The sequence below is a fragment of the Diabrotica virgifera genome, chromosome 4, assembly GCF_917563875.1.
Source record: "Diabrotica virgifera virgifera chromosome 4, PGI_DIABVI_V3a".
NCBI classification, from domain to species: Eukaryota; Metazoa; Arthropoda; class Insecta; order Coleoptera; family Chrysomelidae; genus Diabrotica; species Diabrotica virgifera.
In genome coordinates this window covers 161,207,345-161,224,397 of record NC_065446.1, presented here as the reverse complement: position 1 = coordinate 161,224,397, position 17,053 = coordinate 161,207,345, and the positions used below count along the sequence as shown (strand labels likewise).

General features: G+C 31.4%; 2 protein-coding genes across 3 annotated transcripts in view; one reads left to right on the top strand and one right to left on the bottom strand.

The window, feature by feature from the left end:
• The window catches only part of LOC114330762 (TBC1 domain family member 1), a 537,565-nt gene that overhangs the window by 425,318 nt on the left and 95,194 nt on the right, over nucleotides 1–17,053 (bottom strand). The gene's annotated exons all lie outside the window — the stretch shown is intronic.
• The window catches only part of LOC114330761 (cilia- and flagella-associated protein 61-like), a 169,122-nt gene that overhangs the window by 142,164 nt on the left and 9,905 nt on the right, over nucleotides 1–17,053 (top strand). For both annotated transcript variants that reach the window (XM_028280170.2, XM_028280171.2), the window contains exon 16: nucleotides 890–1,000. In XM_028280170.2, the coding sequence (XP_028135971.1) occupies nucleotides 890–1,000 (111 nt within the window). The remainder of the gene's footprint in view (nucleotides 1–889; nucleotides 1,001–17,053) is intronic.

Here is a 17,053-nt window from a genome sequence, read left to right as displayed (position 1 = left end):
CTCATATGTTGTTATTCGATATTCATTTGTTTCCGAGATATGGGGTGTTAAAAATTTTCGTGCAAACTGACGATTTATTTATTGCTCTAAAACCGGTTGAGGTGTGCAAATGAAATTTGATGGTTTTTAAGACATAGTTGTTGCGCATGTTTTGTCATACAATTAAGAATTTTATATTCACCATTGGCGCGCGTACGGGTAAAAGTCTGAAATTTTTTAAAGAAAAAAAATATTACGCCGCTGAGATATTTAAAATTAAAAATTATTTTTGAATTCCCTGTTCAATTTCTGACAAACAATATATCTTCATGTTTGTTCATACGATGCTTCGTTTTCATGCCAAAAATAAAATATCTTAACGCTTACAACGTATTCGGAATAAGTTTCTACACATTCATACAGAAACTTCGTCGAAAACTTTGTAAGCGTTAAGATGTTATATTTTTTGCATGAAAACGAAGCGTTGCATGAAAAAAGGGAAGATAAATTTTTTGTCAAAAATTGAACGAGAAATTCAAGAGAGATTTTTAATTTGAAATATTTCAGTGGCGTACCATTTTTTCTTTAAAAATTACAGACTATTATCTGTATGCGCGCCAATGGTAAATATAAAATTCTTAATTATATGTCAAATCATGCGCAACAACTATGTCTTAAAACCCACCAAATTTCATTTGCACACCTCAACCGGTTTTAGAGGAATAAATAAATCGTCAGTTTGCGAGAAAACTTTTAACACCCCATATCTCGGAAACAAATGAAAATCGAATAACAACATATGAGTTATGTTTGATTATTTTTACGTATATTATACAGTCTTGAAGTTTGGCACATTCCTCCCCACTCACCCTGTATATAATGTAAAATATTTTTATAATTTTAATTTCAGGGTCAAGTTCTAATCACAGGCAATTGCCGAAATCTAACTAAACAAGGGTATTTTCAGTTACACCTTAATGAATTTAAACGAATTGAAACGATTACTTGCTTGCACAACAAGGTAAATATTCTTTTTTTTTTAAGATATTTATGTTTTAGAGTTACAACTCTTATATTAGTTATATTATATAATTTGTGGTAATTTCTGATGTTTCCGGCTCTAGCGTTATTTGTTCTTCCTCTGCGTAGACCTTTGTTTCTCTAGTCAATCCGTGTATCTGTTATCGGCCAAACCCGATTTCAGGACAAAAGTTTGTCCTAAGCGCGTTAAGATAAACTAGTATGGCCTAGGCCAAACTAATTTGTCCTATCGCGCGTAGGCCAAACTAATTTGTCCCAGGCCAAACTAGTTTATCCTGATATAAATAAACACACTTCAGGCCAAACTAGTTTATCCTGATATAATAAACACTCACACTTCAGGATAAACTAGTACGGCCTAGTCTAAACCAATTTAGCCGAGTCGAAAGTAATTTAGCGAACATGCGGGACTTTTACATGCGGGGAATTCCCAAATCACGTCCCAACAGGGATGGCAAAAAAAATTATACATCGATATATTATATCATATGATACATCGAATGAAGATGTTGATAAATGTTATAAATCAATATATTCTTGTATAATTAAATAATATAAAAAGTAATAAATAAAAGGATGAGGTTTCCTCCAAAAATTAAAAGAAAATATACACTTAAGAATAAAATCGAGTAAGAATTATTATTGTTTTTACCAATTTTGAAAAAATGTGAAAATGTTGAATTATCCACATCCGTCTGTCCGTCCGTTTTTTCCGTCTGTCTGTCTGTCCGTGAACTCAACTCATCCGTCATTTTACCAGGTAGAATGACAAATGAGGGGTCAAATGAAAGCTTATAATCCAAGGATGGTACTAAATGTGAGAAATTTGACCTAGGCTGTGTGTCCGTCCGGCCAGGAATATAACTCATCCGTCACTATACCAGGTAGAATTCCAAATGAGGTGTCAAATGAAAGCTTATAATCCAAGGATGGTACTAAAGGTGAGAAATTTGATCTAGGACTTCCAGTTTTAGAAATGCGACCGGAAGTACTGTTTTAAAATCACCGGAATATTACAAGTGATACAAGACCAAATATATACTTCCAGTTTCATGACTGTCTGTCCGTCCGTCCGCGAATACAACTCCTCCGTTATTAATACAGATATAATGACAAACGAGGTGTCGAATGAAAGCTTATAACCCAAGGATGGTATTAAAGATGAGAAATTTGACATCGGACTTCGGTTTTAGAGTTGCAACCGTAAGTACGGTTTTAATGTCACTCAAAATATGATATGAATGTAAATAAATATGACTCAAAATTAGTAAAATTGTATATCAGTCGTCGCAAAGTTACACGAAGTGTTCAAATATTCACTTGTAGTTCTAATTTCGATTACTTTGGGTGAAAACCTAGGACTTACGAGGTGCAGTTACTTATTTTTATTTATAAAAACTATCCCTCGATATATTCATGATGTTTTTAAAACTTTGCAGCAAAAATTGTAGCGAGATTATTATTTTTTATTTTACAAAAGATTATTCACAATATGTTGAGATATCTAATAAAAAACAAAATAAATATAGGAAAGGAAACTCAATACTAGTTTGGCCTACGCGCGATAGGACAAACTAGTTTGGCCTAGGCCATACTAGTTTATCCTAACGCGCTTAGGACAAACTAGTTTGGCCTAGGCCAAATTAATTTGTCCTGAAATCGGGTTTGGCCGGTAACATATCCATTTCTACGGGTTTTGGTTCTATTAGTTCCTTTACCTTCATTATTTGACCTCTTAGAAAGTGCCATATTTCCTTTAGTACACCATAAAAATCATGTTCCATTTAATTCGAAAAACGTTCCCAGTGATCATTTTTTATTCTTCTTACAAGTGAATGTAGACTTCGTCTACAAATAGTATTCATATTGACAAAATAAAAAACTGCAGGGAGTGTCCAAAAACAAGAAATTTTCAAGAATCTTGCACTCAATTTCCTTCAGATTGATTATTTATTAAACCCATCTGTAGCCGATGAGAATGACATTACATAAGTATATCGAGTTCAATCCAGTAGGTTCTTTTTTTTTTAATTATTGTGAGTAAGGAGGGGGTAAATCTGTCGCTTGTCGAGCCCTAGGTGACTTGATATGCCGGAGTATGCCGTCGAGAGTAGCGTTCTTCGTGGTCATAATGAGATGTTCATTGACACCCAGCTTTATTATATTTTCTAGGAGTTTTTTCGGAATGACTCCAGTTGTAGAAACAATAATATGTATTGTCTGGGTACTAACCATTCCCCATTGTCTCCTTATTTGTATGTCGAGAATCGAGATCTCTCTATTTGGCGATATTTTTGTTGTATTTTACACGCAGGTTATTACTGTTAGGTATCGCCACACCTATCAGTGTTGTTTGCCTAGTACATTTATTAACTCGTATGAGATCCGGTCTATTGTGTGCCACTAGTTGGTCTGTGTGCACATTGCGATCCCAGTATAGCTTGTAGTTGTCGGTTTCAAGCATTCTGTCAGGGACGTATTGATAATAAGAGAGATGGTCGGTTTGGAGAAATTCCAGTTTGATAGCTAGTTCTTGGTGAAGAACGTTACCTACTGAGTCACGGCATTCTTTTTAATCAGTTCCTGATTATAATGATTGAGACAAATGCCTGGCTGCCTCCAGTAAAATATTGGATGGATTCTTGGGCTTGACATCCATATCGGCATTTGTCGTTTTGGACCTGAGGATCTTTGACAATATACTTTAGGTAATTTCTAGTTGAAATAACCTGATCCCTGAAATAACCTAATTTATGGACAATTTTCCGCGCTTACTTTACTCCAAGTTATTTATACCTACATCATCTATTTGATCTTTTATCCCGTGGGAGTTTTTGGTCAGTTCTTCTATCAGGCGCGGTCTGATCTTTTATTATTATTATTTTATGTTAAAATATTCTTTTACATGGCGACATAATACAGTAATGAGCACGATAATAACCGACAAAATAACGCAAAAGGTTGAAAACATAACACGGTGTGAAATAAAAAGAGATGAAACTATGCTTTGTTTTTAAACCAGGAGGAGTAAACTAAAAAGACAGATTCACACCCAAGAAAGTCACTAGAAAAATCATCAAATACTTTTTCTTTTTTGTCCTTCGACGGTAATCCATAAATATTAGTTATACCATAGGTGTACTTAATGCGTCGCAAAAGAGTTCTAAAAACAACTGCTTTTCATATAGAAACAGACTGAAATTTTAAAAATTAAAGGAATAACGCAGAATCGCCGATATAAGTTAATTAACCTCTACCAATAGTGTCAAAATTTCATAAATTTCAATAGTGTGGAAATTTCATAACAGTGGAGTAAACTTGCCTGAGGTTGGACCAATTACAAACAAGCATTACGGCGCGGAATTACTCCTCCTGGTTTAAAAACAGAGCATAGTGGAGGTGTAAAATTATCGATAGGAACCTACAAATTTACATTACATTACATATTTTTCCACCTTTAGGCGTCTGTGACAGGACAATTTTATAAAATTCTCTTGTCACAGTGTATAATGCACTAGAAGCCATGAAAATTTATCTTTTCTCTTTAAAAATCTGTCTCCGTTCGCATTACAACATGACATGTTTTGTATTAGTCGATAAAACACTTAAGCCAAAACCCGTCAAAATATGAAAACAACAGAATTGACTCATGCAACAAAATACAAAAAATTATATAACCAGTTGTTTAATCGATTTTTCAATCTTAAACCAGAATGATCACCTTCACCAAGTTCAAGTTTTGCGTCAAAACATTTAATATAATTCGAATTATACAAAAACAAATTCGGATAAAATTCAAATACCGTTTTAATTCTATGTACACATAGGTTAGTGTAGGCGCCAACTAGTTCACCGTGGCCTTTTCAATTCTGATGGACAAATCCAAGTATTCCGTATATATTTTTGGCTGCTGATTACGAATTTCGAGAGAGGATTTCGATGCCAGTGATCAAAAAATTGTTATAAACAATTTATTTGTTTATAAGGCTCTAGCTTGCAAAATAAAAGAAATAAAAGACATTTTTTTAAATAAAATTTGTTCCTCGATAATAAAACAAAGAAACTGGCTTTTACTAAACTTAAATCTAATATTTAGTATTCAAGATATTGAAAAATTAGTGCACAATGCAAATTTCAAATTGCAAAATGAGTATTTTTCGAAGCTTTTTCGATAGTAACTCGTCTTCTACGCATGCAAATGAGCTTTAGAATATCTCAATTTAAAGCCTAAATCCTATACTTTCAAATTTTGTTTAATTACTTTATCTTTAGTTATGTTAAAAATATACCCGTTTGAAGTTAAAATTTTCTTAAACCATTTGTACATTAATTTGTTTATAAGGGTTTAAAGCAAAGAGCAACACATTTCTAGTATAATTAGTTAGATATATCAATAGCACGCTATGAGGCGCAAGATCGGGTCAGAGCGAAAAGATTCCCGCGCGAACCTCTCAATACAAAAATTTTAATTTATATAGTAGGCATTATGTATGTATGCGTTATCGTCATTTTTCATTTTTAAAGATGCTACTGCAATTTTGTCATATAATCCTTAAAAAATTAAGTTGTTCTTATCTATTAGTGTAGTGCTATTTTTAAAATCATGCATCTGCATCAAGTTATACAAGAAATCTCAGCTTTTTACATCTACATAAATTTTTAGAGCAATTTTTACAGTTACATACAGTCCATCTAATTTACTTACCGTTGCACGTCATTATCTACGCCAGAGATCTAAGTTGACATAGTTGCCAAAGTATAAAAAAATTCTGAATCCATTTTAAATCAAATATTTCAAATAATTATTGTAAACGGGATACAACAGATCAAATTAATATTCAACGTAAATAAGTAAAAACTTAAGAAATAGAGAACAAGAATTAAGTTACAATCTTTTAGGATTTGGAGTGCAAGCGTTTTTGCACTGCATTGTTAATAATTAAAAAACGGCTCCGAACTCTTGGCATGAAGCCGGTAGGTTTCTTTGTATAGGTATGTCTACAATAACAACTAAAAAAGTTGTCAGATACCTCGATTATTCCAAGTCGTGATAAAATTAGGTGAAATTTATATTTTTATAGTAGAGGATCTTTTTATAGTAAAGTAAATAATAAAAACAGTAAATATAATAAAACAGATACTTATAGTAAAGAATATAAACAAATATGAAGTGTCATCACCGCAACTGTCAAATAAATGTTACCAATTTATTCTAAAATGTCACCTTCGTTCGATTACAGTTACAGTGTGTTCCGAACAAATCGGCTTCATAAAAACGCTTTATAATCCATTTATACAAATTAAATGAAACATATTATTGTGTATTTCTTGAGGTTAACATTAATAGAAATCGTCAAATATTATTTCTACGCGTATATAATAAAATATGTCTAGTGGCTGTAATTCCAGTGTACTAGGCAAAATGATTCTAAAAAAGAACACATCTACCGCCTAAATATTTCGTGTTGGTACCATGTGACGTCACAGGCTATGACGCGGATGACGTGCAACGGTTAGTAAATTAGACGAAGATAGTTATATTAAATCTGTTCTTGGAGGCATTAAAATTAAAACATTTTGGGGCTTCAGAGTCTCATTATCTCTAAATCTAAATGAAGGGTCAGGGGGAAGAACGATGAATGTCTATCTGGAAGCATTTTCGATAAAATGAGAAACAAAGATACATATTTGTTATGAAAACAACATTTAAATTAGTTCGCTTTTATGTAAATATTTTGCCGATGTCCAATTAGGCAAAAGGGAATAATTAACCCCTTTTCGCCACGGTGGGGTGAGATTTAAAATAAAAACCTCCCCAATATTCATTGTTTCGGCTTTATCGAAATGCCTCCCACTTTTTCAGGTAAATATTTTCATACATGAAATGCCTCCCAGGTACAATCGAAATGCCTCCGTTTCGTTAATCAGTTAGGCTGATATTTTGTCTATTTAATCTCTGTATAATGACACAATGTTGCCAAATCATAATTTAAAAAAGGTACTATCTACCTATTTTGATTTTTCTAATTCTCAATGCAATGTACATAATAGTTATTTATGATATAAGTGTTAAAAGTACAATTTTAAGGCGCGCATGTGAAAGTTTGCAGAATAAGCGAAGCGAATTCTGCAATTCACATGAGTGCCTTAAAAGTGTACTTTTTAACACGTATATCATACAATATTTTTTCTACAAACGTCTTATATATCAACAATTATAATTTATTCATTCTCAATTACAGATTACAGGACAATATCTACAAAAATTTTTACTTGAACTTGACTGACATTCCATTTTTATATTTTTCTTGATATTAGGTACATCAAAACTGTCTATACTGTCAATACGTAAATCATAACAACTATAGAATAACATCTTACTTTTATTATTATATAGTCTAACAAATTTTAATAGTTTTTTTCTACAAACGTGTTAAAAATGCAATAATACAGTTTAAATTAAATTTTAAAAAACCTTTTAAACCACCTTTTTCAAATTGCGCAAGTTGTACTATTAATATTAATGTTGTGTGTGTGTTCACAAAGAGGGGATGGCATTAGATAAACTTTTTGCCACAGATATTTGAAAGTTGAAGATTGAAGATGTCATATTAAATTTTTATTTTAGAATCTTTAAGAAATTGTATGATAATATCATTAATAGTTTTGGTATTGAAGCTTAGTAGATGTGAAATATTCAGCGGTAAACTTACATTCCGCTCCTGAAGTCTAGCAATTAGTGCTTTCGTATGGTTTTTATTAAGTTCACAATTAAAGATTATATGATTTAAATCTGCAGTAGAGTAGTTATCACATGAACAGAGAGAGTTGATACGCATTCCTATTTTAGCTAAATGTGCAGGAAAATTGCCATGGTTTAATCTTAAGCGACTTAGGGATGTGGAATAAAATCGAGTAACGTGATAATCAAATATATGTGGGATATTTTGCGGAAGTTGTGGGTGTATGTTAGTGTATGGATTCCTCGAAGTTTGTACAAACTTAAGCCAAATAGTTTCCCATTTTTTTCTTAATTTTTTATGCAATTCGGGAATGTAATCGCTGGAGATTGTTAAATCTACTATTTCATTTAAAGTTGCTGAATTCTTTGCCATTTCATCCACTATCTCATTTTCTTTGATTCCGGCATGTCCTTTTACCCAGATAAAGACCAAGTCACTGCTATTATTTTTAAATCGAGCGATTGTCTTTCTAATATGGCATAACAACTCATTGTTGTGTTTTTTGGTTATTGGTTGCGATATTGCCTCAAGAGCAGATAAAGAATCTGATAGTATAACCGTGTCTCCAAAGTTCTGTTCAACCGCGTAAGTTAGGGCTCTTTCAATAGCATAAAGTTCGGCAGTGAAGATAGATGTACATTTAGGTAGTCTAAAAGAATTACCACTTTTTATATTAGAAACATAATAAGCGCTACCTACACTATTACATGTTTTTGAACCATCTGTATAGATGTATTTATAATTAGAAAATTCAGATAAGATTAATTTTACAATTTTATTGTTTTGGCATGGTAAGTTTCTGTATGTAGGTTTTATGATCTTTGGAAAGATTGCGATTTCCTCAATAGAAAGGTTATATATGGGTAATATTTGTTTAGTGTTAATGCTAAAGTTGTTAGTTTCTAGATAAGCATCTGTAAGAGGGGGAGAAGTTTTAATTCTCCAATAAGAATTTGTTAAGTTATATTCAGTGAGACTGTTAATTTTACTTAATAATTTATGTGAGTCTAAAGTCCTGGTCTTTAATAGAAACTTATTAGACAAGAATTCTCTTCTAAGGTTTAGAGGAGGTTCCTGCGCTTCTGCTAGAATTGCAGCACATGGCGTTGACTTAAACGCACTAATACATATACGTATTGCCTTATACTGAATATGATCGATTTTTGATAAATTAGATTTTGACGATGAACCATATAAAAAGCATCCATAATCAATGATTGACCGAATATACGATTTATAGAACATTAATGCTATCTTTGGGTCGGCACCCCATCTAGCTTTACATATGCAACGAAGCATGTTTAAACCTTTTTCGCATTTGTTGATAATGTGATTCACATGGAGTGTCCAGGTTAGTTTTTTGTCCAAAACCACGCCCAGATACTTATGGTGAGAGGATACATTAATATCAACATTACTTAAATTTATACTGGTAGGGGAACTTAACCTATGTCTAGTGAAAAAGGTGATGCTAGATTTCTCAGGGGATAACGTGAAATTAAAAGCCATAGACCATCTTTTTACACATTGCATTATCAGTTCCAAATCGCATAAACACTCATTATATGATTTACGGCTGCTGTATATACAGAAATCGTCTGCATACTGAATGATTTTAATTGTATTATTTGTTTCATTTAACATGTCATGCAATTCTGCAGTATAGATATTAAAAAGTACTGGACTTAGGACTGAACCTTGCGGAATTCCGACTGATAATAATCGAGGGCCGTAAATGTGATTTTCTGAATCTCGAATGAAAACTTCTCTGTCCCTATACAAATCTGTGATTCTTTGTGCGAATTTATAATTTAGACCGTATTTTATGAGCTGTACAGTTAGAATATCAATATCCAGAGTATCATAAGCCCCTTTAATATCTAAAAACAAGCATGTCGTTATAAGATTAACGGAAAGTGCATTCTGAATGTCGGAAACTAAGTGAGCTAATGCTTCAGAGGTGCCTTTGCCTCTGCGATATCCAAACTGATTAATAGGTAATAAACAATTACTTTCAAAATGCAATTCCATTCTTAATTTGATAATTCTCTCAAATGTTTTTGTAATGCATGATATTAATGAAATGGGTCTGTAAGAGTTAGGTAGACTTAAATTTTTGTTGGGTTTAGCAAGTAAGCAAATTACAGTTTTTTTTAAACTTTGGTCATATAAACCTTGCAACCACCAACTATTAAAAATATTTAAAAGAATGTCTTTAGCAATTGCAGGCAAGTATTCAATCATTTTATATGTAATGCTATCAAAACCCGGTGCTGTACTTTTAGATTGTTTGATTGCTAATCGTAATTCCTCCAAACTGATAGGCATATAAAATGATTCATTGCATGCTACATTACTATTGAATTTACTGAAGTCGATTTTATTTGATGCAAATTTGGGAATAAAAAACTCAAAAAAATCGTCCACCATATCAGCTGATATACTGCCCGATCCCGTTGAGTCTTTGTTTGATATTTTTTTTATAAATTGCCAAATTTTAGTAGGGTGCGTGTTTTTATTAATACTGCTTATGAAAGATATCCAGCTGTCTCGAGCTTTTTTAGAAAATAGTAATTTAGTTTGACTAGCTACATTTTGGTATTGACAATAGTTTGTATAGTTTGAGACACGTTTATACTGGTTCAGGGCTTCTTTTCTGCGACGAAACATATCATAGCATTCGGTATCCCACCATATTGGACGTTGAGTTACTTGTTGTCTTGCTCTTTTTAGGGGAATAGTTGCGGATGCTGCTTCTGAGACCTTTTCCATAAAAATAGAGAAGCTTAGTAGATTGGAGTTTAGATTTTGGTTTGTACTAATTAACGAATTTTCCAGTATAGTGGAGTATGCAGACCAATCAGCTAATTTATCATTCCATTTAGATGTTGGATTTTTATTTATTATAACTCTATCCCTAATAATTTCAAATTTGATTAAACAATGATCTGAACCTAACGCATCTGGTACGACATCCCATACACAACAATCACTAGCCAGACTAGCAGAGCAAAATGTAATGTCTACCGCCGAAGGTAGCTCTTCTGGACGAGAAATTCTAGTTGGTTTACCATCATTGAGAACAACATAGTTATTATCATCTAAGGCTTCTACTAATTGATTACCACAAGCTTTATTAATATGAGATCCCCAAAGTGTATGATGGCTGTTAAAATCGCCACAGAAAATAACAGGAGAATTAAATTGCCGAAAGATATTTGACCAATCTGATTTAGAAACATTTAATTTAGGTGGTTTATACACCGATACTAGTATGATATTTAAGGACGGAAATTTAACTGCGCAAAGTTCTAAATCTTTTTTATATGCAAAAGTAATAGGAAAATTGATAAATTTAATGTCTTGGCGAACTGCAATGGCAACACCGCCAAAGCCATTTGCACGATCCTGTCGGATAATCTTATACCCTTTTAGTTTAAAAGAATGGTTTGGTTTTTTAAAGGTTTCTGATAAAGCTATAATATCTACAGGATTATTGTGTAAAAAATTTAATAAACTTGGATGGTTTTTAGAGAAAGAACGAATATTCCATTGGATAACTTTAATGTTTTTACTATTGAGTGTACTTATCTTATTAGTGGATTGAATCATCAGAACAAGATTCAATATCCATTTCTGGAATTAGATTTGAAGAACTTAATATAGAGGAGATCATATTTCTAATATTTTCTTCTAAATTGTAATTTGTTGCGGATGAATCTGAATTAACTACTTGTTTAACTACGGTTATTATCTGACTTGTTAGTTTTTCCTTATATTGGATAAAGTCATCTCTGTGAGGATTTGGTATGATGGGATTATGTGAAGATTTGGTTTTTTTTGTTTGAAAATGGGAAGAAGTAGGCAGAGACTGAGAAATAGGTGGAGACTCCGGAGCAGATGGTTTACGTTTTTTCACTTGTCTTTTGGGTGAAGTATTTCGAACATTGGGTTTACGTAGCAAAAAGCTAGAATTTGGAGTTTGGGACGTACTAGGGAGTGGCAGAGAGGGAAAATTAGTGGAATTATTAAGAACTGAAAATCTATTATTTGTAGAAATCTTGGCATAAGATGGATTATCATGCACTCTTTCAGCTTCTTTAAATGTAATATTTTCCCTGGCCATGAGTTGTTTGATATTTTTTTGTTTCTTATATACTGGACAATCTCTGGATGTAGAGCAGTGTTCATTATTTTGGCAATAAATGCAGAATTTTTCGCAAGAAGAGTCTGACGTATGATTTAGGCTAGAACAGTTTCGACAGTGAGAAGATTTGGTTTTACATTGCTTGGCAGAATGTCCATATCGCAAGCAATTAAAACATTGAACAACGGGGAATATATATGGTTCTACAGAGAAATTGCATAAATTAATTTGTACATTTTGAGGAAGTTCATTTCCTACAAATTGCACAATAACCATTTGTCTGTTTACATATGAAATATTACCGTCTTTATCTGTTACCTTTCGTTTCATGCGTTGAACTTGAACCACCTCTTTATTAGATATTATGGCATTTTTTAAATATTCCTCAGAAAAGTATGTGTCAATATTCCTCAACACACCCTTCTTGTGTGTAAAAAATTTGGGTATATACGCTACTAAGTTATTATTTGACATAATTTTATTATCAACTAGATAATTAGCTTTTTCATACGACTTAAAAATAACTTTAACGCGATTAAGACCAACCGATTTGATATCAAGGACATCGGATTTTATATAATTGTCAGTCAACAAAACGTGACCAATCCGGATTGGGAAAATTCTTCCCAAATGCTTATCAGTACTCTCAATATATACAAAATATGGACCTTTATCCTCAGTTCTATATCTATTATTTAAATCTATAAAATTATTTACATACCTATCCTCCTCTGCATCCTTCTTTTCGGGTGGCGAAGTGCCACCCGAGGTCTCATCCATTATATATTTTTTTAATTACTTACCTAACCTACCTATTATAAACAATATAGAAAATTAACAAAAGGAACACTAATTAACACAATAACACACAATACACCGAGAACTGCTCGTTTGTATCGTTAAAATCAAACTATTAAAATGCGGAGAATAAAAATTCGTGTCCACACTTTGACAATTATTTGACGTTTTAATATTAATGTTAATAAATGAAATATAAATATTTTGACGTTTCACAATTTGACAATTTACTTTTAACTGCAGTGCCTTAAATTTTTAAAGCACTAGTGTTTTAAAGTAGCATTTTTAACGCTCTTATGGAGTGCTAAAAATTGCATTATTAACACGGTTGTAGAAAAAATATATTAATTAACATTAATATTTCACAGTACGACATATTTCTTTTTAGAAAAGAAAGTTGTTGCTGTTGCCCGACATTGGGCTGAGCACTCTTCATCCTTGCAAAGAACCACAAACCCATGCGAAAGTTTTCATTCCAAGTACATATACATATACATATAATTCTTCTTTCTACTGCCCTCATCCTAACATTAATAATTTTATTGATATAATTTTAAAATGTAATTGATAATACATTAAAATGTCTGTTTCGACACTAAAAAAAATTGTTACAGACGGTACAGCAAAAATAAATTTTCATATAAATGAAAAAAATTTAGAATTAAGAGATTAGATTAAATATTAGATTAGATTAGATAAGATATTAAGAGATTAGTAAAATAAATAGATTAGAATTTGTCAAAGTAGTATCATATAAATTTAGGAAAAATATTTCGTAATTTTATATTTCTATACACATTTTCCAAATTTGTAATATTTTCCAAATAAGTTTTTTGTGATGTTATTTTTAATAAATATATAAAATATTTATTATCTTTTTGTAATGAAAATAAAATAAATTAAATAACAAAATACCAATTTTGCCAAAAATTTACAAAGGGACGAAGATGTGGCAACGTCTCACCTTCACATAAAGATTAGAAGCATGTAATTTATTTAGAGCTTGGGAGGCAATTCGTATGTGACCATTTTAGCGACAGGTAAGAAGCCCTTCTTCGGGAGGCATTTCATATGCGCCCCATTGTTTTCCCCCTTGCGTCCAATCTTGTGACGTGCTTTTAAGACAATTTTCATCGTTATTTCCTCTTGGCCATTCACAGGTTGATAGTACTCTTTCTAAGCTAACAGATTTCACAAAAATCGCAAAATGACCAAAAATTGACATTCATCGTTTTTCCCTCTGACCCTTCATATGATATCCACACAAAAGTGGATTGGGTTCTTTTGCTGCATCATCCTTGCATAGTAAACGAGCATTTTATGTGGCGGCATACACACAATGGACGTGCATTGATGATACTTCAAAACGATTCGATCCACTTTTATATAGACATTATATAGATAATGAGACTCTGAAGCCACAAAAATATTTAATTTTGATGCCTCCAAGAACAGACTTAGTACCACCATGTAACTTTAAAAATTGCTCTAAAATCTTATGTAGATGCACCAAAAAAGGGTTCAGATTTCCGGTATATCTTGATACAGATGCATGAAATCAAATGTTTGTAAAAATAGTAGTAACAAATACGAACAACTTACTTGTGTTATATTTCTGAAATCTTAGTTCTTCATTTTTTTTCTCATTTAGTACAAAAAAATCGAAGAAAAAATAAATGAAATGAAAGGCGATAAAAGGCACTTTATGATGATTTAATTATAGAAATGATATGATAAAATTGTATTAGGATATTCAAAAATGGAAAATTAATATAAAGTTTACTTATTATAAAATTTGCTTCGAGTGGTTCGCACGCAAACCTTTTCGCTGTGAGTCAATCTTGCGACTCAGAGCTCGCTATTAATAAATCTATATTTTGGCCAAAAAGTTTGAGTTCTTCTATCATTACTGTTAATAAATGTATAAATGTTTATTGCCCTTTGCATAAAACCCTTATAAACAAATTAATGTACAAATGTTTTAAGGAAATTGTAAATTCAAACGGGTACATTTATAATAACGGATATAACATAAAAATAAAGATAAAGTAATTTGAGAAAATAAAAATGAGAATTGAAAAGTTGATAACCTTTTTCAATTTCGTTGCAACACGAAACTACAGCCGAACCATATTCTAGTTCAATCAGAGAGTGCAGCAAGCACCTCTACCGGTTTCGAAACTTATTAGTCTCTCATCAGGAGGCACATATGCTGCTCTCTCTGACCCAACCAGTACAAAACCCCGGCGTGCAGTCACGTATTGTAACGAACGAAATGACAGGGATGACCTAGCGGCAACTGCTAACAAAAGAATAAGTTACCATAAGCAAGCTTATTTTTTTTTAATGGAACACCCTGTATTTTAATTTATATTCGAAATCTTTTTAACTTCTCCATCACAAAAATATAAAGGTTTGTTATGTTATACATGGTGTTTACAAAGTTATAACCAATTTTATATGCAAATCGTAATAAGTTCAACTCACTGTATAAATAAAAATAAGCAAAAAAGCAATGGATTATTGATGTCATGTTTTTTATTTATTGTCAAAATTTTCATAAATGATTGATATTGCTAATTTTCTTGATATTGAATACAGGGTGAGTCAAAACGCAAGTACATTATTTTCTCAGTAATTTTAAATGGAACACCGTGTATTTTAATCACTATCGAAAAGTACCATTACCGTTTTTAATTTTTATATAACATTCCGTATGTCTAAATTTATTAGTTTTCGAGATATTTTCATTTTTCAGAGCAAATTATTAATTACGGGTCTAAATCTTTTCAAATTTTAAGTAAGCCATGACTGAATTGTCTAAAACTGACAATTTACGATTACTGATTATCAATCTGGTAATAAATGTAACAATGTAGCAAATAAAGAAAGAAAAATAATTTATTAGTTATAAATTTTACAAAAAAAAATACAAAATACAACATTTTGTGAAAACAATTAAAAACTATTTTTGTAATGTTACAATGTAACAAATAAAACGAAAAATAATTTATCAGTAAAAAATTTTACAAAAAAAACATGAACACAAAATACAACATTTTTGAAAAAATTAAAAGTTACTTTCAATAAAATATTTTAAATATTTAATTACATAAGTTGTTCAAAATCACCTCCTAACACATTTATGCATGCCTAAAAACGGTCATTGAATGAGTTAATTACACTACGAAGCATTTGTAAATTAACACTTCGAAATACACTTTGTATTCTATTTTTCATCTCATCCCTTGTTGTTAGAGGTATTTTACAAACTTCATTATTAACGTAACCCCAAAAAAATCGGTCCAGTTTATCAAATTCTGGTAATCTGGGTGGCCACGATACTGGTCCATTGAAAAATGAAAATATCTCGAAAACTAATAAATTTAGACATAGGGAATGTTGTATAGAAATTAAAGTACGGTAATGGTACTTTTCAATAGTGATATAAAATACAGGGTGTTCTGTTTAAAATTACTGAGAAAATAATGTACTTGCGTTTTAACTATTAGATATAAAGAAAATTAGCAATATGAATCATTTTAAAAAATTTTGATATCTTAAAAAAGATGGCATCAATAAACCGTTTTATTTATTTTTATTTTTTATACAGGGAGTTGAACTTGTTACGATTTTCATAAAAAAAATTGGGTATAACTTTGTAAGTACCCTGTATAACATACCAAACCTTTATATTTTTGTGATGAAGAAGTTAATAGGATCTAGAATATAAAACAAAATAGAGGGTGTTCCATTAAAAAAAAACAAAAGTTTGGTTTGCCACTATGTTATCGAACACCCTGTAATATTCTAAATAATCTTGTAATGTGAAGCTCAAAGTTGGCTACAATTTGTGTTATTAACTTTTATCGCTATCTATTACTATAACGAATCAACGGAACTTTACCAAACTAATCAATCACCCTGTATTTATTAGAAAAACGAAAACTGGTACGCCTATTTATCTTCCAGTCAATCGATTCCATCAGTTACGAATTTCTAGTACCGGTAATAGGCGTCCGTTTTTGGTAGAGCAACGGTTATTTTATCGCATAACTTTTTTTCTTTACTTTTTAAGAATTGCTGACACTGGATTATTAAATTGTGAGGTATTATAGTACTAAACAGCACTCTAAAAATTTGAAAAAAAATTCAGAAAAGACGGTGTATTTTACCGACTTGAAGCAAGAGTAACTTTTAGTATTAGAATACCTCATAATTTATTAATAGTATCAAACATGCTTAAAAATAATGACAAAACAGTTATACGATAAAATAACCCTTGCCCTAGCTAAAACTGACGCTTATGACCGTTACTAGAAATTTAAAATTGATTAAATCGATT